This window comes from Gordionus sp. m RMFG-2023, chromosome 1, assembly GCF_954871325.1.
Source record: "Gordionus sp. m RMFG-2023 chromosome 1, tfGorSpeb1-WG-v2, whole genome shotgun sequence".
NCBI lineage: Eukaryota > Metazoa > Nematomorpha > Gordioida > Chordodea > Parachordodidae > Gordionus > Gordionus sp. m RMFG-2023.
The window spans coordinates 62,065,151-62,087,580 of record NC_088775.1 but is presented as its reverse complement, the minus strand read 5'-3'; the positions used below and the strand labels follow the sequence as shown (position 1 = coordinate 62,087,580).

The following is a 22,430-nucleotide window of genomic DNA, read 5'->3' as shown; positions in this document are numbered from 1 at the left end:
AAAATTAAAATAAAATATAGTTTTTGGAAGGGAAGCCTTGAAAAGTGGCAATTATCATATTTGATATTTTTAAACTTCTTTAAAGATTTTTAGGCAATTGGGTAACAGTATATATTGTAAACATATTAAATTAAGGTTCCCGTGAGATGATAGAAAAGTGAAAATTGTCATAATCGTTATTAATTTTTTTAAGGCATGTGGGTTAAAAGTAAAATATATTTTATAAACAAGTTAAACTTAGATTTCTTTGAAAATGTACCATAGAATAGTGATATTTATCATGATCGTTATTTTTTTTATTTTTTTGAATAAGCAAACAGATAAAAACATAAACACTATACATGTTAAATTAAATTTTAGTGATGATGAACAATAAAAGAGTGGCAGTCATAATTGTTATTTTTAAATATTTTTGATTTTTTTTAAAGTAAATTAAAATTATACATTGTAAAAATGTTAAATCAAGATTTCAGTGAAGATGTACCATAGAAAAGTGGCAATTGCCATAATTGTTATTTTAATTTTTTTGAAGTAAATTGGTAAAAATATATATGTAAACATGTAAAATCATTATTTCAGTGATGAACCATAGAAGAGTCAAAATTGTATAATCGTTATTTATAAATATTTTTCAATTTTTCTGAAGAGCAAATGGGTAAAAATATAAATTGTTAACATGTTAAATTAAAATTTCAGTGATGATGAACCATAAAAGACTGACAATTTCATAATCGTTATTTTTAAATTTTTTTGAGGGAAATGGATAAAGATATAAATTGTTAATATATTTAATCAAAATTTCAGTGATGATGAACCATGGAAGAAAGACAATTGTCATAATCGTTATTTTTAAACATTTTTAAAGCAAAAGGGTAAAATTATATGTTGTATATATGCTAAATAGAAGTATCATTTATCATGGAAAAGTGACAATGGTCATAATCGTTATTTTTAAACTTTTTTGAGATTTTTTGGAGCAAATAGGTAAAATATATAATATAAACATGTTAAATTAAGATAGCAGTGAAGATGCATCAGAGAAAAGTGACAATTGTCATAATCATAATTTTTTAACTTATTATGAAGCAAATGGGTAATATATTATAAACATGATAAATTAAGATTTCAGGAAGATGTACCATATAAAAATGATAATTGTCATAATCGCTATTTTTAACCTTTTTGAATTTCCTTGAAGAAAATGACTTTTGAAACAGTTAAAAAAATTTCTAAAATTGGGTTATTTTTTTCGAGTGTCTTTTTCTCCTGTGTACTTTTTTTCGAGTTCTAGGACATTTATGATAGTGATTCAAATTTTACATAATGCGTTTGTGGGAAAATGTCAATACAGGAAAATTACAATTTAAAATGTTGTTTTATTCATTTCAGATTTAAATTTCTATTTCTTGTAAGCTGTAAAGATAAATAGGGTTGTATCATTATTTTGCTAATTAGTAACAACAAATCTTTAGATTGCAGTTGCATATTAAAAACATGTACAAATTCCCTACATGTGAAAGCAAAGGTAAATATGCCCTCCTCAATTCATTTTCAAAAATTTGTCAAAATCATTAGATAACTTTGTAAAAATTTTTTAATATTCCAATTATAAACTATAATATAATAAAAATAAAAACGCTCATTCTATAAAAACGGAATTGGGACTACAAGTTCTCAAAAAACAAGAATAATTATATTATAAAATAGTAATTTTAATTTATTGTTTTAAAAATTAAAATTCATTGGGTTCTGGTGTAAGGGTTCTTATTTACAAACTATTTTTTTAAAAAATTAAAATTCTGCTAAACATATGTCACAAGGGAAGAGATAACGATTGGTAAAATAAGACAGTATTTGTTAATTTAGACTATTTGTTTTATTTTCTTGACTATCTCAACCGTATGAGAATTTACATTTTTAAAAAATGAAGTGATGCATGTGAAGTTTCACTTTAAGGATTTATCTAAAGTTCAATGTACAAAACCATCTGGCCATAAGCCATCCACCTAATAATAAATTAGCTGGCTCCAGGATATTATTATGGCCTCTTATAAGAATGACTAATAACTGAATTAATCGTGACATGCCTTGCATGTCTTCCAAGACTATATATACATTATAACAGAGGCCTAGCCTTTACAAACTCAGGGGGCTCAAAAAATTTTTTTTTAATTATTTTAAAAATTACCCTTTTTTAGTTAACATTATCCAAAATTACCATTTTTTAGTTAACATTATCCAAAATTACCTTTTTTATAGCTAACATTATCTACATTATCTTCTATTTTTAACTAACATTATCTTAAATTACCTTTAAAACTTTTCTTGAGCATTTTAGCTAGACATTTTTAGAACCAATGAAGTGTCTTATTAAAATTCATTTATGGTTTAAATTTCAAATATCAAAGGTTTATTACTTTTAAAATTATTTGAGAAGAAATTACCTGCCCCGGGATAACACTATTCCCAGTCTCCCCTAATCATATTTTTAAAATCAAAATTTTAAAAAATCAGATTCCATTTTATATATATATTCGATAATCTATTTTATTTATTTATTTGATAATCAATTTTATTTATCAGCTACATTTCTTTGGAACTAAATTTCGTGTCTCTAGGCAATTCATGTTTAAATTTATTTGACCTTTAATTCGGTTTAGAATACATTGAATAAGAACGATTTTATTTTTCATGATGCATTTATTATGCTAAAAAATGGCTCTATATAGCTATAAAATTATATAGTTAGTTTAACATAAGGCCAATGATATGTATATATATACTACTAAATTGGCGATACATTCCATACATCGGAGTCAACTGTAGCACTATTGATGCAAACCACAAATGACGCTACAGATGAACTTCTATGTATGGACACTTTTAAATGCATTTAATGAACGAATCGTTAATCTAGTTAAGGCTAAGAAAATTGCAAAATTTGTCTATTGATTTGGTGGATTAAATCATTATTTTTGAAAAAAATATCAAATATTTTATTAAATGCTTTGTATTTGTCTGTCAGATGAAAACTTAGCCAAGATTTTGCTCATCACATCTTCCATTACTTCTATTCGTCAATTAGATATGGTTACAATGATTATATATAGTTATGATTAATATAATGTTTGATGAAAGTTAACACTAGCTAACACTCATAGTATCTATTACATAATAAAATTATAGTTTTCCTGCCATGGAATAAATATGCAAAGGATTAAATATATTATTATATAATATATAATATATGTTATATTTTTTATTAATTAAAATATCATTTTTATGTTTTTTATAAATACATAGTATATTCTCAAAATATTATTTACACAAATTTTTTATAGTATCAATTTGTATTATACTAAATATCTGTTTAGAATAAAAAAAAATATATGTTTGTTAAATAACTCGTTTTGAGCCGATTTTTAAAAGCGGCTAACTCAGTGTTTTATCCAGAAAAATATTATGCAAGCCTGAAAATTTTGCTCATGGAAGGAGCAAAGGTCTAAACATATAGTATCGAAATTTCGAGGCTCAAGTCAATATTTTTCTGGCAAAAATATTGAGTTAGCCGTTTTTAAAAATCGGCTCAAAACGAGCCAATTAATAACATTGCTAATATACTTGCTTATTAAATGATAATACTCGCCGAAAAATATGATAATAATTTTTAAATCCGGACCGGGCCGTAAAAAATTTTTGAAAAAAAATCCGGGCCGGGCCGAAAATTTTTTAATCTGGGCCGGGCCGTACAAATGGTACCTCTGCAGGTCTCTGGAATATAGTTTGAGCGCAAATGATCGGTATATAAAAAGGATAAATGAAAATAAAACATATTTAAATTAAATTAATTACCAAATTTCCATTGATGAACAAGAGTCGAGCAGTTTTAAGTTATTTTTCATTCAAATGATATTTTAAAGACGGGGAAAAATGTTGTTTATAAAATTCGTAATTTTTTTTGTTTTAAATATTCCTATATCAAAAAGAATTAAATAAGAAAATATATATTAAAATTGTAAAATTATATTCCTGAAAAATTAATTTAAAAAATTAAAATTCCGTGATTCATGGGAAATATGTTTAAGCCAAATCACCCCCGGCAAAAATTTTGCGAAACCCGTCAGGCCAATTCACGCCTAATAATTTAAAATTTATTCACACTCACGCCGGTAATTTTACAGCCCGTGCCCACTTCTAATATAGACCATATAACATTTTTTCTGAATATATAAAAAATCGTAACCCCCCCCCCCCCCCTCCTCAAAATTTTAAAGAAATACACTACTGGATATTAGTTATCTTTGTCCATTTCTTTATGAAAGTTATCTCTATTATTTGTTATAAATTATTTTTTATTCTAGGGAAAAGAAATATTCATTATTTTATAAAAGTATAGACTTAAAAAGATTTCATTAATATTTTTAAGTTAATTAAAACATTATTAAAATTTCATTTGATGTATGGAAATAGGTAAAATATTATTAATGTGACCGTGAGTAAATGGTAACTCTTTAAACAGATTTTATTAAATTTAATTCTGGATTACGTACATACATCTATAAAGAGTTCGGGCATAAAAACGATTTAAAAACTCTAATAACACTTATTAAACTAAGAGTGCTGTAATAAATTAGATAAAAATAAATGAATACATTGAATTATAATTTATCTTTCTATTTTTTTAAATTAAAATCTGTAAAGTCAGTGCAGTTACTAATATATTGATCGGCTACGCTAATTTACCTAAAAACGGTGACCGATTTTAATGTAATATTTGATATAATTGCTAATTTTAAGATAGGCGAGAACATAAATTTAATTATAGTTAAAAATTATATTTAATAAAATATAGGTATAAAATTATTTGGTGTGGTAATGGGAGGTCAAGTTGATCATAAAGAAAATTCTATTGAATCAATAACCGAGACATTTTATCCCTACATTCATGTTCCGCCTATATGCGACTTATTGTAAAGCATTTTACAACATTCCATTTTTGACATATTACCCATCTTTCCAAAATTAGCTTACAGTATATAAACAATTTATATTATTAGGATATTGTTCTCTTATAAATAATAGTATACATATAATTAGATCTTCTCTATGTGTATGTATTTTTATTTTTATTTCATACTTTATCAAATGTGTTATTTATATATTTATAAAAGTGCGTACAATTTTCAAAATTGTATAAATTTTGACTCTAAGCCTCCTTTATGTCTTTTAATTATAGTAACACATGTTATACGCGTTTATGAAATGAAGAAATGGTATTTATAAATAAAATATTTAAAAAAATTTTATACTTGATGAGAAATGGAGAAAATGAACAAATATCTTAATTACAAATCTAATTTCAACAGTTTCCATTATAGGAAAATCAATTTAAAGTGGGAGGGGGTTGTCGGGAAGGGGAACATAGGCATAACCAGATGGAGGGAGGTGACGGAAAATTCCCCCATTCGGAAATATACCTGTTCTTGTAAATATCATTCTACAAATGAAAGATATTTCCTCACATAACCCCCCCCCCCCTCCAACCTCGTCTCCTCAAAAATTTATATAATATATTATTTTAAACAAAAATTTGAAAGAAAAACTAGTAAAAATTAATATTTTTTAAAAATAACGACTATAATTTAAAATTATTAAAAAAATAACATTTTTATAAAAAAAGTGAAAACTCAAATATATTTTTATCTAACATAGCTAAAGGCCTACAATAAGTGGAACTAATGACTCCAATAAAATATATGGAAGAAAACCCTGTCTAATCCCCCTCCACTAGCAAAATTCTGGCTACGCTTATGAAGGGATTCTATTTTGAATATATTTTTTTCGAATTTTTAACATAATAAAAAAAATAAGTGCAGTCATAACCATTTACATATAATTTAAGTGCAATTTTTAAATGCGAGCGAAATTTTATAGGCTCCATTTATATGCTAATATCTTTATTTTAATAAGATAAATGAAAAAATGCTTCAATTTATAAATTTGAAATTAGTGAGTGATAAGCAATTAAAAAATTTGTGAATTAGCTATTTCCCACCAAATCCCAATTTTATAATTCATGATTTAAAATATATTCTATGAAATTATTATATTAATTTTTAGAAGACCTTCAAGACTTTAACCCCCCTAAGTAAAAGGTTAAGGTAATTAATGAACTGAAAACCTTGACAAAAAATAATTCTGCAATATTCTACGATTGTTATGTTTCAACAATTTATAAAATAGAATCTAACAAAAAATAACCTGACAAATAAACGACCAATAAGGAATAAAATACCAAAATAAATGTGTTATTCATGATATAAACAAATGATGAGCAAAAATTGTAACAAAAATGTCCCAATCATGAGAGAGAAAGCAACGATTTACAGATAACATTTAATGAAGGTATTTTTTTAGTGTCTATAAAATATATTTTTTTAAATTCTGGGCATTTTTAAAAACAGTTAGCTCTATAGATAATAAGAAAAGATGAAATATAGATATTATCAATGTAGGAGCTAATTTTTCTTAGACGCTTATGATAAAATCTGACCAAGTGAATCATTAATTAAGAAGGCTAGAAATTGAAATGAGTAGCTACCAAACATTGATATAGTTGGAGTTATTATTTATAGTGTGTAAGATTTGTATCATTGTGATGCTGTTTGAAAATGTTAGAATCTAAAATTATTCATTGTAGAAAAGCAGTTATTTAGGCCTAATGCCATCAAGTCATTATACTAATTAGAAATAATATTCTTATAAAAATTATTAAATGTTAGTCATTATATAAAATACAATTAGACTTTATATTTATATAAATTTCTTACCGATTAAGAGGAACTATATTAATGAGTCTATGTTATAATGATTTTATTTTAAGATTAAATATTTCATATGTTTATGAAATTTATTTTTATTTTATTTAAATAGCATAAAAATATAAATTGCAAGATATAAAATTTTTCAAAATGTTTTAATATACATTATATATATATAAATACCTTAAATTTATATAAAATTTTAGTTATTATTTTCTAATAATCTCAATAAATATACTAATAAATAATTATAATAAACGTTTTTTTAAAACAAAGCTCTTTTGAGTAAACAGATGTTTTGGAAAAATTATTATTTTCTGTATGTTGCATCAACTCTATTATAATTCCCTATATTTTTAAAAATTATGATATCAAGCTTTAATAAAAATTAAATTATTGTTTAAAAATTATGATATCAAGCTTTAATAAAAATTAAATTATTGTTTAAAAATTCATATATATATTATATATATGTGAATGCAAAAAATTAATAATATATAATAAGAAAATAAAGTAACAATAAAATTTCCACGAGATTAATCATTTTTAAAAAATTTAATTTGTATATTTTTTATAACAAAAATAGCTATTTAATTTACAACAGAATATGAATATAATATATATAATATAAAATGATATAAATTTAAAATTCATGTAAAAATTTTTTGGAAGAAAAGATAAATTGATAAATTACAAAAGGAAAGAAAAATTAAATATAACCCCATATAATTCAGGAATACATAAAAGTTTATAAAAGACAGGAAAATATGTTTATAAAATGAGAAAAAAAATATTGACCTAAAAATATTATATTTTTAACTAATTTATTTCTAATATATATTTTTTAATTTAAGCTTCTTTTCTCGCAAATAACATATGGTGTGTCAAATCTGGAAAAATAGACAGTCAATTATATTAGAAAATACATAATTGTCTAATATAAGGGGAGCCTTTTTATGTTATATTAAATTTTTAAATTCAAGTGTTTGAAAAGAATATTTTATTTGACATATTCTTGTGGCACTAGATGAGGGGTATATAAGCCCCTCCTCATTATTTATATTATTAATTAAAAATAATTAATATCATAAAATCATCAAGATCTTTTATTAGCTTTAATACAAGTCAAGCAATTGACCTTATTCTCACTTATTAATTTTCTGACAATGTCCCGGAAATATAATTGAAAATGACACTTTTTTATATTCAAGACCTCATCAGTTTATAATTGTTTAATCTGTAGAAATATCAGGAATCATATCTTATGAGTATTAGTTTGGTTTAAAATATCTTTTACCTGCATGCATCCACTTATTTAAAAGAGCTTTATTGTTAATTGTTAACCTAGATAATTTAAAAAATCAATAACCACTTAAAAATAATATTAATCAAAATTATAGAATTATATTTTTACCTAATTTTTCATTAAATAAATATTCAATTGAAAAATATATAGAATTATTTTTAATATTTTAAATTTTTAAAAATATATATAAATAAATGCTTATACATACATATATTTCAGTAACTATTAATTAATTGTTAAAGGATAACCCTTATTTCTTGCACATGGTTTAATTCATTCAAATTAATAATTATATAATATCATATAATTCATCTAGATCATTTATTAATGCTTTGATTCATTCAAATTAATAATTAAAAAATTTATATATATATATATATTAATTGTTTAATATCATTGGCGTACGCAGCGGAGGGGGGGGGGAGGCAGGGGGCAAATCCTCCCCCCCCCCCTCAAAGCCAAAAAATGCAGATGCCAGGTATATTTTTCAAAAATATTATTGTTTATATTAATTTATATTTGTTAATATTTATTCGTATCTCATATAAAATATATATTTAATTACATTTATTATCACATTCATAAGTTATTTTATCAATTAATTTCGATTTCAAGTTTTCCGGCGGAATATTTACTTATTATTTTCAAATATTTAGTGACGTAATATTTATCTACCATTTTCAAATTTCTAGTCAAATAATAATTATTTCTGAAACTTCTGGTCCTTCAGGGAAAAAGTTGCAACCTTGTCCAACGAGATAGAGTCTCTGCCCTCAAGCAGTAACAGCTTTTAAGGAAGAAGAGCCAATTATTTGCTATTACTGAAATATCACAATGGCCCTAAAAGAAATATTTCCTCAGAAGCAAGAAAATTATTGGATTCAATGCTTATTCCAAATTGTATTTCTCATTAGAATGTATTATTTAATTATACAACTATTTTAAGTATTACTTTTCAAAAACATGACATTGACTTGATTAAGAAGATGAGAATAGCGGAGAGCATTTTATCAGAACTCAAGGAAATTAGGGCTAATGTTAATGAAGAATTTTATATTTTATTGTTGAGTCAAAAGCAGAGCTATACGTGTTTAATATTTGTCTCCCTCGACTTGTAGCAAGGCAAGCTCATCGTCAAATAGGATCAGTAGAAGAGTATATCTTAGATACAGATACATTTATAACCCAAATAAATGAATTTTTTATTCATCATGCAGCACTTACTAATCTGCAAATATTACTTCCACAAAAGCCTTCCCAACCTTTTTCAGATGGTGATAGAAAAAAAAATATTTGTTAGATTTTTATTATTAAGATGTTAAAGTATCTTATGATGCCTTACTAGCTGAATAACTATGTTTATAAGATTAACTATGGTTGATATAGTCCCAAAAAATGCTATGGATGCTCTGCATTATTTCAAACACATTTTAGATTAAATTCCCAATGTATTAAAAGGGTTTATAAACTCTTCCCATTAATAAACTAATGAGAGAACATTCTCTTTCTTAAGAAGAATAACAAAGGCCTGCAGAAGTACCATTTGCAGGGCACGGCCCGGATTTTTTTTAAAGATTTTTTACGGCTCGGTTTAGGTTTTTTTTTAAATTTTCAGGCCCGGCCTGGCTTTTTTTGAAAAAATTTTTAGGCCGGCTCGGCTTTTTTTAAAAAATTTTCAGACCCGGCCCGGATTTTTTTAAAATAAATTATATTTATTTTTGATTTTTATAGCTAATAATAACGATTTCAAATATAGCTGTTTTAAAAAATACAGCCCGGTCTGGGTGTTTTTTTTTAAAATTCAAGCCCGGCCCGGATATTTTTTTAAAAAATCAAGCCCGGCCGGGGTATATTTAAAAAAAATAAAATACTGTCCGGTCCAGTGCCGGGCCTGCAGGTCTCTGAAAAAACATACCAAGAAGTACAACATCTGAAAGTAGATTGAAAGGTTTGGATCTTTTGAATCATAGGCATTTGACGACAAGCAAGGGTGAGATAATTGAATAATTAGCTCAATCCCAACGAAGATTGGATTTTACATTGTAAATATATAACATACAAAATACAATTATTCCTAAGAAACCTTTTGTGTAAAGGCTCAAAAAATTCAAATTTCTATTTTGGGTCATTTAAGTGATTCTTTACATATAATTTTTTTATAATTCTCATTAATTTAAAATTGTGTATTAGGAATATTAATCCTAATAAATTTATGCTTGATATTTTTAAAAAACAATAATATTTATTTAAAAAATTTATTATCCCCCCACCAGACCAAATTCCTGCGTACGCGCCTGTTTAACATAGTAGTGAATTTTGAATTATTAAGATATTGAATTAAAATAAATTCTTCTATTGAAATTACCACGTATATAGGTCTAACGATTACGACTAATTATTAGCTATTTTAATATAATTAACGACTACGACTAATTATTAGCTATTTTAATATAATTAACGACTACAACTAATTATTAGCTATTTTAATATATATCGTTTTACAGTGACGTCACTAGGGGAGGGGGGCACAGGGGCTCGAGCCCCCTAATAAAATTTGAATAGCCCCTGAAGCAAAAATATTTTTTTAAATGTCTCCTTAATATCCCCGTGAACTAAAAATTTTATTTTTGATTGTCCCCTGAACGATTTCTTTTATAATTCTATTAATTTTATTCTATTCTTTAAAAAATTAATAAGACTATTTAAATTTAAATGAATACTATTCTAATTATTAGATTAGATTACATATAAATTATATTTTCACTATGTCAGCTTGCAATCTAATAATGTGTTAAAAATAGAATAATAATATCTCTCACTTAATATTAATTAAGCATTAACAGTTGAAGCTCGATTGACTTTTATTATTTAAATTATTATATAACCCTAATTAAATAAATTAATCATTTATTAAATGAAAATTAACAAATTTAATATTGTAATTAGCCGAGTTCAAAATAAAAAATCAACTATATTATTCATTTTTGAATTTAATTATCATGCCTCTTCCTAAAAATGTTTTCAAGGTTCAAATAAGTATAAGAGATTTCATTATAAAAAGTAAGTAGATATGTAGTTTATAATCCTCTATTATATATAATTATTTATAAAATATTAGGCAAAATGCTACTTTACAGACGTATTTTGATAGTTATATAATAGATTACAGTTAATATATTAATAAATTTTATTAATAAATGCTTTTGATAATAAATATAAGTAATTACATTTAATTCTTTAATGCCATCTATTTATATTCACAAATATATTAAAAATTAAATATCTTGTTATTCATCCCGCAATGAATGTAATAAATTAGATTTCTTTTCTTTTTTTTAAGGAAAGCTATTTTTCTTCTTCTTTGAAAAACAGTTTTGAGTTAAATTTTTAGAACGAGTATATTTTATATTATTACAAACTACTATAATTTTAAGATATAATATACTAACTAGAAGTGGTTCGACAATAATATATAAAATCTTAATTGCTTTTATCATATTATTCTGGTTCTTATTTTATAGTAACTAAATGTTTTATTTCTAATATGGCATCCTTGCCCTGTAAATAACTTAAGTCTACAATATATTTTCATAATTTCTTCTAAATTTTTTTAGTGTTTTTGTTTTATCAATTTATCTAACATAATAAATTCTGATATGAGTTAACATCATAAGTGTCATGGCTATGACTGCAAATTAAGCAGCATCTATTATTTGTGTAGCTATGTAAGTTAAGATTATTACTACTGCTGAGAGAATATGATTGCATATTTTAGATAAGCAATCATGGTCAACTGTATAGTCGTTTTTATATCATTAAAAATGGAAAATAATCTTTTAGAAATTTGATATCTCATCTCGATTACTTATCTAGCTTCCATCAAAGAGGAAGCTCTAACCAAGATATAGTTTTATGATTGAATTGGTCGTTTATATTCTCTACTTCATGAATTGTTGATTTGGTTAAGCCTATAAATCTTTCCTTATTAGTCCATTCTATAAAACATTGTCTAAAATGGTAACAGAGAGTTATATTACTTTCATGACCTTTTGTCAATGTAAGTTGCTAAGAATTATATTATATTATGTGGTTTGAGGCATATGTATTGTGGCAACGCCCTTTACTCTCAACCCTTCCCTTTAATAATATATCTTATAAATCCAAAAGTCCTTTTATTCACAATGATAAAATAACAACTAATATAAAAATATATAAACAAATACCAATAACTATCACATTACAAAATCGGTACCTGTAATCCAATATATCTTCTTTGTTCTTTTCCAGCTGGCATCTCCTGATCTCACCTTCTCTTTTCTTCCACCAAAGAAATTAATTCTTCATGTCATAAAAATTTACTGGCGTTTAGTATATTATATTAAATTTATTTCTTCTTTTTTCTAATTGCTACAACACGCCCACCCTCCACAGGCCCAGCGTCCCTCTTTCTCTAGGTATCGAATCGCCCATTTGAATTATATTAACTTTCGGTACGCCTTGAAAACGTTCAGGGAATTTATCGAATTGCCTCCTTTTAGGATGATTCATAGTATAATATCTCCTATACATTTCAATATATAATCGCTGGAAAACATATTATCAATAATGACATTTACATCGTGGTATCCCTATTTATAATCTATGGAACATTAATATTGACAATGTAAAATCAGCAAAACATAATAATTCATTCATTTTAATACATTTGGGAAATAGGAGCTATAATATACATTATTCGGGGTCTGATTAATGAGAATTAGGAAATAATGATTTTACATATAATACTGTAATGTAAACAAATGGTTTATGTATGAAATGCAATTTAAACAACATGTAATTTTCCTTCGGTCATGTGAAAAAAAAACAAAGCTACATTTTTTATATATATCTCCTAAAATAGATAGAAAAATCTATTTTTAGGTATTGAAAATAATTACGAAAATTTGCCGAACAAAGATTTTAAATAAAATTACAAGGAATATGTATAGACATAAACTTAATATTTTATAAGGAGGAAAAATATATAATACGTAGAAAATAAAATATTTTTCTCCTAGGAATTACTCAGTATCCTAAGAAAAATATACCATTTCTACTTAACCTTGCCATCACAATTAGCACGGATTCACAGAAATGTAGAATGCAAAGTAACATAAATTGAGAATATAATGGGTTATATGGTATATATGTAGAGAATTTTTAATATAACATTCACAATATAAAATAATCTGAGTTTTTTCTTTTTTTTAAAAAAAAAATACATGTTCATAATATACATAGTAAAATGTGATGTGCTATAAAATTATTACAGATAAAAAAAAAAATGTAATACACAAAATAAATTTACAAAAAAAACTTTCTCAAGTATTTACACTAAACAATATTACCATCTTAAGGCATACCCATCAACACATGGCTGACCTTATCCAGAAAAATATTTTCCTTTTAATAAAAATTACAATAAACACAGTAAAATACATGAAAATAAAAATTTTTATAAAATTTTATAATTTAAAAAAATATATATTAAATATAAAGATTTCATATTTAAAAAAAAAATATTCAGTACCATAATTTCTACCAATATATCATATAAATATATGCCAAATTTATATATATATCAAACTTATACTAATATATCATATAAATCCATACCTAATCTTTATATATATCAAATTCATATTTTGCCCATATATCATATACATCCATACAAATTTATAAATATATCTAATTCATATTTTGCCCATATATCATATAAATCCATGCCAAATTTATATATATATCAAATTCATATTATGCCCATATATCATATAAATCCATGCCAAATTTATATATATATCAAATTCATACATTAAATCATAAATAATTAAATATATCATATGTGTAATTCACATTATACCATATTTCATAAAAATGGTTAATTACTTCAAAATAAACAACATTAACTCACCCTCAATAGATCCCTTATTAATATATCAACCTTAATTGAAACTGGATTACATATATAATATAGTAATATTAATTGATATAAAAACCCAAATGCATAATTATATAACAAATACTTTATTACAAAAAATCCACTTCTATATATATTTTCATAAATCCCCAATTACACAAATTTATATCTTAATCACACTTACAATCACCAATTGAAAACTTCCCTGCTCATGATAATCCCCAACATTTAAATATTCAGCAATCTCTGTCCTGCATATCTTGAGGTCTGATTTTCCTATGATGGAATACCTATAACACCATTCAATGAGTATTAAGGCCTACCAAATAATAAGACACTACCTATTGTCAAACATTGGATGTAAAATATAAATCTAGACATATAATATAACAAATATTATTGTCTTAAATGGCCAAAATGAAGACATCTAATACCACAAATATTATTGTCTTAAATGGGCCAAAATGAATCAAATATCATTAACCCTTAAAGTTTATTTTTAAGGTAATATATTAATTACTATAATAAATTCACGATTTTATTTTCATTTTCAGGCCTAATACTCATTACATACTTTCTATCCTTTTCTTTTTTTTTGCTAAACATCTAAAATAAAATTCTAAAATCCCTTAATCTCACCTCTTTCTGACAACCTGTATAGTAGTTAATAATTACAACATGTACCGAAACCCTTATGCTGCCTATCCTGGTTCACGGTAAACAACTGTGGCAACGCTCCTTACTCTCAACACTTCCCTTTAATAATATATCTTATAAATCCAAAAGTCCATTTATTCACAATGATAAAATAACAACTAATATATAAATATAATATAAACAAATACCAATAACTATCACATTACAAAATCGGTCCCTGTAATCCAATATATCTTCTTTGTTTTTTTCCAGCTGGCATCTCCTGATCTCACCTTCTCTTTTCTTCCCCCAAGGAAAATTAATTCTATATGTCATAAAAATTGACTGACATTTAGTATATTATATTAAATTTATTTCTTCTTTTTTCTAACTGCTACAACATGTATGAATTAATTAACCTTTTTTATCACCTGTAATTCTTTAAATGCAAAATTTTTTTATATCAGCAATCGAAAACATTTTATACTGTATAAAATATTATTTTTAGAAATGTCTTGTATTGCTTTAATTATTTATATGCTAGTTAATTTTGTATGCAATATATTAATATAAAATCTGACCGAAGGCCGAGCAAAAGAGGGTCGAAGGCCCACAAATTAGGGGGTAAGGAGGGCGAAGTCCTCCATAAAAATTTTTTTAGTTGAGCCACCTGAGATTGTAAAGGCTAGCGACGCCCCTGTCGTTTTATTATTTTTTTAAAAGTGTCACATCTTATTTATTAATTGATTAATTCGAATGTTCCATTCTTTTTTATAAAATATATAATAAATAACATTTAATACAATTTATTAATTTCATTCAAACATTTTAAAGTTAGATTTCCTCAATAAACTTCTTTGTAGGTTTACGGTTTCTTGATGAACAACAATGCAGTATTTGTACCTGCTTCATTTATTGGAACAACTATTTCTGTAACCTTCGATGAACTTTCATGAAGGGTTGCCAGGTCAAAATTTTCAAATTGCGGGAGAAATTTGATATTTTGCGGGAGAAATATGAAAATTGCGTTAGAAATATAAAAATTGCTAAAAAAAAATTTGCGGGCCCGGCCGGGATTTAGAATTGATTTAATTATCCGCCTATTATTTTTTATAATTAGTTTATATAAATACAATGTCGATAACTATTTTTCAAAATAAAATAACATCTTGATTTATTAAAATATATTGATCTATAATAAAATCAACGATCCTTTTTGAATATAAAATAATGTAAACAAGATATAAAAAAAAAACAAACGATTTTAATTTTACAATGTAAAAAATATATTTTATGCGAATGTCCCGCAAAACATCCGCAATTGGAAATCTGCTTTTTAAAGAATTGAGTCAGCACAATGTTGGTTGCGATATCTTCCTATTACCTGCCATCGATAGAATCTTAAAATTTTATAAACCTTTAAAAATATATTTCTTAAATAAAGATTATAAAATCTGTCCTAACATGAAATTTTTTTTCAATAATGAATGGCAGAGGTATATTTAGGATTGATTTCACATGTAAGAAATCTACTACATGCTGTTAATGTCCAGTTGCAATCAGAAGAATCTTAATAAAGATTCACAAAATTATGCAGCAGATGTGTCCATCTTTACAGTTAAAAAGTAACAATAATTTTATGGCGCCGTTGACAAAACTATATTAAAATGTTCAAATATTTTAAAAATACCGATAGACATTGGTGTCTTGTTTGAGGAGATTGTAATGCTCTTTATTTTTGATTTACAAAGTAAAAAATATATTTATTTTATGCGAATGTATAAATAAGATTTTATAAAATATAATAAAAATATGGAAAATTAAATGGTTATGATGTTAATTATATTTTATTTGAGATTTAAATAATGGAACTAAACGTTTACCATCGTTATTGAGATATTTATAAAATTCCTGGCATGACATATTATAAATTTTAACTATTAGCTCTGCCTCTAATGTTGTTAAAGCAATTCGATTTCTCTCCTTTTTCCAGGCAGTCCTCATCAGGCTAAAAATGCGCTCGGATGAGGCATTAGAATGAGGTAAGGAGAAGACATACTCGCATATTTTTTTCCAAGCATGGGGATTTATTGTTAATACGAAACAAACCTATTTCTCCTCTACTTTTAAACCATCTAACTATAAGTATTCTCACTAATCATAAAAATAGAGAGAATTACAATCTCCTCAAACAAGACATCAATGTTTTTCAGTATTTTTAATATATTTATTAAATTACAAAAACCATCAATTGTTGGTTTCTGTTCCAAGGTCATAATATTTACCCATTTGTAAATAGAGTTATTAAAATCAAATTTTTATTATAAATATTCTAAAATTGTTTTAATAAAAATATCTGCTTCATTTAAAATTGTATTATTTAGAGTATTATTTGAACATTTTAATATAATATTTTTAGCAATAGCGCCATAAAATTTATTATCACTTTTTAACTGTAGAGATGAACAGAGCTGTAGCATGATTTTATTAATAAAGAATATTCTGATTACAACTGAATATTAACTACATGAAGTAGATTTCCTACATGTGAGACTAATCCCAAATATGCCTCTGCCATTTCATAATCCAAAAATATTTTCAAAATTTTAGGACAGCTTTTAAAATCTTTATTTAAAAAGTATTTTTTTAAGGGTTTGTAAAATTTTAAAATTCTATCGATGGCACCTGATAGGTATATATCGCAACAACTCACACCATTCCAAGTCAGACCACTTCACCAACTCTTTTAATTCATTAATTTTTAGTTGATGAACTAAATTCGTTAAAACATTTTATCACAATTATTTCGACATCCACAGATAGTACATTCATTGCCTTCTTGCAAGAATCATGTTGTATATGGCATATACAGCCAATACAACCAATTGGTATTAATTCATTATTTTGCTGCCTCAATTAGGCAAATACACTTTGGTTTTTGCCAAAATTTACAGAGGCATTAACAGCGCAGATAGCTGACATGCAATTCATTCCTGAATTAGATATATTTACATTATGTGGTTAGCTGCATCGTTAGATTTTTCACTATCCGAGGAAAATTTTTTTAACAGTTTTATTGAAATGTTCTTATTCTAGTTGAAATAGCGAAGGATCAAGAAAAATGTTTTAATATTTCCCTTATTAGATGCATCTGTTAGAATTGCATATGGATGCTCATCAAATCGTCTAGAATTGACCCCTAGGAAGGTTTGCACTTATATTGGAGTCATTAAATATCATGGGAAAAAGATTCGACCAACATTGTGATGATATAGCTCTGTGAATGTTGAACTACATGATATGTTTATTCGATTTCCGCAGCTGTAGTTGAATCTGTATTATTTCTTATTTTTGGAGAATTTTTTGTATTGCAATCGATGTTGATATACAATATACTCCCCTGTACTGACTTATATGAATGAAATGATAACAGGATAAAAATAAATTTCCAAATTAGACATGTTTTTCGAAATATTTAAAATTTATATTAAAAATATAATCAATTAATGTCTCTCAAAATTATTATTTATATATCAAAAACGTTAAAATACTTTTTTAAAAAATTGCGAGAGAAATTAAAAAATTGCGGTAGATTTTTGCGGGAGATTTTCAATTGAGGTAGTTTTGCGGGAGAGAGATGTCTGCGTGTAAACTAAAAAATTGCGGGAGTCTCCCGCTGATGGGGGTAGACATGACAACCCTGTTCATGAGTCGGAATAATTGAACGATTTCTCTAGCTGATCTGCATGTTTCGGCAATGTTCTTTTTGGAGTTTTAACAATATAAGAATATAACCCAGTCCTTTATTTAATCACTCCCTTTCTCCAACCTTTGGTGTTCTCATTGTTTAGCGACACTTGTGAAATCTCGAATTCTCTCCCTTTAGAATGTAAATCACGATTTTGACTTTGTCTTTCATTTGCCTTTTCAATTTCATGCTCTACATATGGTCATATCCAGTCCAAACTAGTTTTCAATTGTCTTCCAAGCATAATCTTGGCAGGAGATCTTCCTGTAGAACTATGTACCCACAATCGATAGGTTACCTGTATCATATTCATCTGGATCTCTCTCGTTGCATAATATCGACCTTTCAAAGTTCGTATTGTATGATCAGCTTATCCATTATTTTTCGGATGATAGGGTGTCAAACGTATATGATGTATGTTATTTAATTCACAGTATCAATGAAATTTCCCAGATATGAATTGTGGTCCATTGTCTGACACAATGTACTTGGGTATTCTAAACCCAGCAAACTATTTTTCAATCGTCTAATCATAGCATCAGCAGAGGTATTCTGCATTATATCAACTTCTAACCATTTGGAATAGGAATCGACACCAATTAGCCAATATTACGAATCCGCTAGCAAAATCAATATGGATTCGCTCCTAAGATTCCTTACCAACACTCCAAGAATACAGAGTTATTACTTGAATTCCAGATCAATTTTTCTGGCATCCCGAGCAATTTTGATAAAATTTTCTATATTAATATCACATCTGGGCCACCAACAATATAATCTAAAAATAGATTTCATTACATTTTCCCCAGGATGTCCCCAGTGAATCATTCCGAACACTGCATTTCTTAATTTATTAGGAATAACCAACCTTCCATTCCATTCTATAATATCAAAATTGACAAAAAGCTCTTGCCATCGATTATAGAAGTTAACAATTTCTTTATCTTTATGACGATCAAGGTTTCGCCAACTTTGCTAAATGTGCATTGCTATAATATTACATCTTGCCTCGACTTATTTAGTAGGATATTTTCTTACAATTACATATAAATTAATACTTTGAATATCTAAAGCATGTTTAGAATTTTGAATCTCTTCCATGTCTAATATTGGAAGCCTTGATAATGCATATTATATTTTTATTACCAGGTCTATATTCTATTGTAAAATAATAAGAAGCCATCTTTCAGGCCCATCGTGTCAAACGATTATTAGAAATTTTAGGTAAATCGTGTTTCTCCCCAAATAATCGTTCTAATGGTTTATAATCAGTTCAAATTAAAAATTTTCCAACATAAATAAATGAATGAAATTTTTCAATATCAAATAAAAGTGTTCGAGCTTCTTTATCAATCGGAGCGTAGTGTTTTTGATTCTAATAAAGTAGGTTACGCAAACAAAATAGGTTTTCTCTTTCCTTCTACTAATTGATGTAACAAGACAACCCCTAATCCTGAATAAGATGCTTCGCATTCCAAAATTTTAGCCAACTGCGCGTTATAAGCAATTAACGTTTCCTCGGAAGACAATAATTTTTTACATTGAAGGAATTTTATTCATCTTTCATCCACAGCCAAGATACTTTCATGCACGTTAATCTATGTAATAGCGCCGTTTTACAATGTAGATTACGAATAAAACGTTGATGATAATTCACGAGTCCTAGAAAAGATCTAAGTTGTTGTATATATCGTTACGATCAGAAATAATTACATCATCTAAGTATACACCAGTCATTTGGCAATCTTTTAGCAACTCATCCATATATCTCTGGAATATAGTAGATGCACTTGCCAATCCAAAAGGCAATCGATGGTAACAGAAATACCCCTTATGAGTCACTATCGTTAGAAATTCCTGAGATTCTGATTCTACTTCCATCTGTAAATACGCATCTTTCAGATCTATCACGGTAAATTTATAACCACTGGTTTTCTCTAACAAATCGTCTAAAGTAGGGATAACATGATGGTCATACAATAAAAAGGTTTGAGTGTAACTTTGAAATCTGTGCAAATTCGAATATCGCCATTACTCTTGCGTACATTTACGGTTGGCGTTGACCACCATATCCTAGTTATAGTCGAATCAATCTTTTCGATAATTACCGCAGCCACTAATCGGTCTAATTCCATTTCAATTGCTTTGCGAGCTGGAAAGGTACCCTGGCTGGATACAATCTTGGTACAGTGGTATCCTTTAAATGAATTCGCACCGCAAATTACGTATATGTTCCATCTTATCATCAAAAATTTCTTGGTTTATTAATCAAATCTCGAATTCTAGAATCCAATGTTATGCAACATTTTTCTTTGTCAATAGTGTTGACCGAATTGTGTTCTTGTTTAATTATACCCTGACGAGGCATCCCTAAATTGAATGCTATAATCCATGGTGATCCGAAAAGAGGCACCCTAGTTGTGTTAATTATTACCACGAGTAGAGTCCTTGTCTGTGATCCAATACTAACATTGACTTGGGTCTCGCCCTTAACGTCTAACGAATGATCACCATATGCAGCCAATGGATTTGTTGGCCTAATTTTTGATCGTCCAATACTTGTCCATATATCAATTCCTATCAATGACGCTTGTGCACCAATGTTAAAATCAAATTCAATAATCCATTTATCTCTGCAGTTGATTTTGCTCGATTCTCTCGATGTTGAATCTTCCATAAGTTATGAATAGAATCACTTGATGACACTCTTATATAATTTAAATTCTTTGATTTACAACAAACTGCAAAATGACAAATTCTTTTACATTTGTTACATGCCGCATTTGTAGTTGGACATCTCACTTCTCGGTTATGAATAAACCCACATTTATAACATTTAAGTTTGTTATAATCTTTATCAAGGGTATTATTATATTTGTATTTATTATTCTCTTTAACAAATGTTACTTGACTTTATTATTTATCAAACGTAGTCGCTTTAAATGAATGTTTAATAATTATTATTATCATTTCTTTTGTTATTATCATTTATCTTATTAACAACCGGCATATTTTTATTTGCCATTTCTTTATCTGCTCGCTCAGAAGCTATTGCCAGATCAAGAATAAATTCGAAAGTCAAATATATTATTATCTCTATCAAGACCGTCGGGATATAGAGCCCTGAGATCTCTTTCTAATCTATGCATTTCCATGCCAACCATAAACTGACCACATAAACGCTAGTCAATATCATTAAGATAACGCTTGCCAAATGTTCTAATTTTATCTGCAAATTCAGTTATGGTTTCTCTGTAGTCTAACGAAATCAAATCTAGAAGCAAAAGTTGTTGACGTCGGTTTAAATAATTTAAAACACATTGACTTAATTTCCTTAAAAGATAAAGTTTCAATCGAATCAGGATAACAAGAATGGTCCACCAATTCAATATTCTTATTGCCAAAAAATTTTAAAAATATATCTTTATATTGACATTCAGTAGGGTTAACATTTTTTAACAGAAAATTGGCTTCACATTGAGAAAAATATCTAAAAATGGAATTTTCGCCGTAGAATTTATCAAATTTAATCACAGATAAATCCGCCAATTTTCTTTTATCCACCAAATTTTCTGAATCTCCATTTAAGGAATTAATTTCTCCATTTAAGGATTTATTTTCACCTCTCGTCGTCATTATCGACGACTAATTATTATCTATTTTAATATAATTAAGACTACGACTAATTATTAGTTATTTTAATATATATCGTTTTATTATTTTTTTTAAATGTCACATTATATTTATTAATTGATTAATTTGAATGTTCCATTCTTTTTTATAAAATATATATTAAATAACATTTAATAAAATTTATTAATTTGAATTTGCTTGTAATTTTGTTAATGGAAGTGTCACAATTGGGAGTTTTTGTTTGTGAACTTAAGAACCTAAATATAAAAAGAAATATATACTAAAATTATAGTTGAATCCTTTATTAAATAATAATAAATATAATTAAAT

The 22,430-nt window shown here is 26.4% G+C and overlaps 1 protein-coding gene across 1 annotated transcript in view; it reads left to right on the top strand.

Moving 5' to 3' along the window:
- LOC135928259 (uncharacterized) overlaps positions 1 to 5,169 on the top strand; it is a 51,474-nt gene extending 46,305 nt beyond the window's left edge. Inside the window, exon 5 of the mRNA XM_065464672.1 lies at positions 4,853 to 5,169. Coding sequence (XP_065320744.1) covers positions 4,853 to 4,974 — 122 coding nt within the window. The 3' untranslated portion in view covers positions 4,975 to 5,169. The remainder of the gene's footprint in view (positions 1 to 4,852) is intronic.
- The last annotated feature ends 17,261 nt before the right edge of the window (positions 5,170 to 22,430 follow it).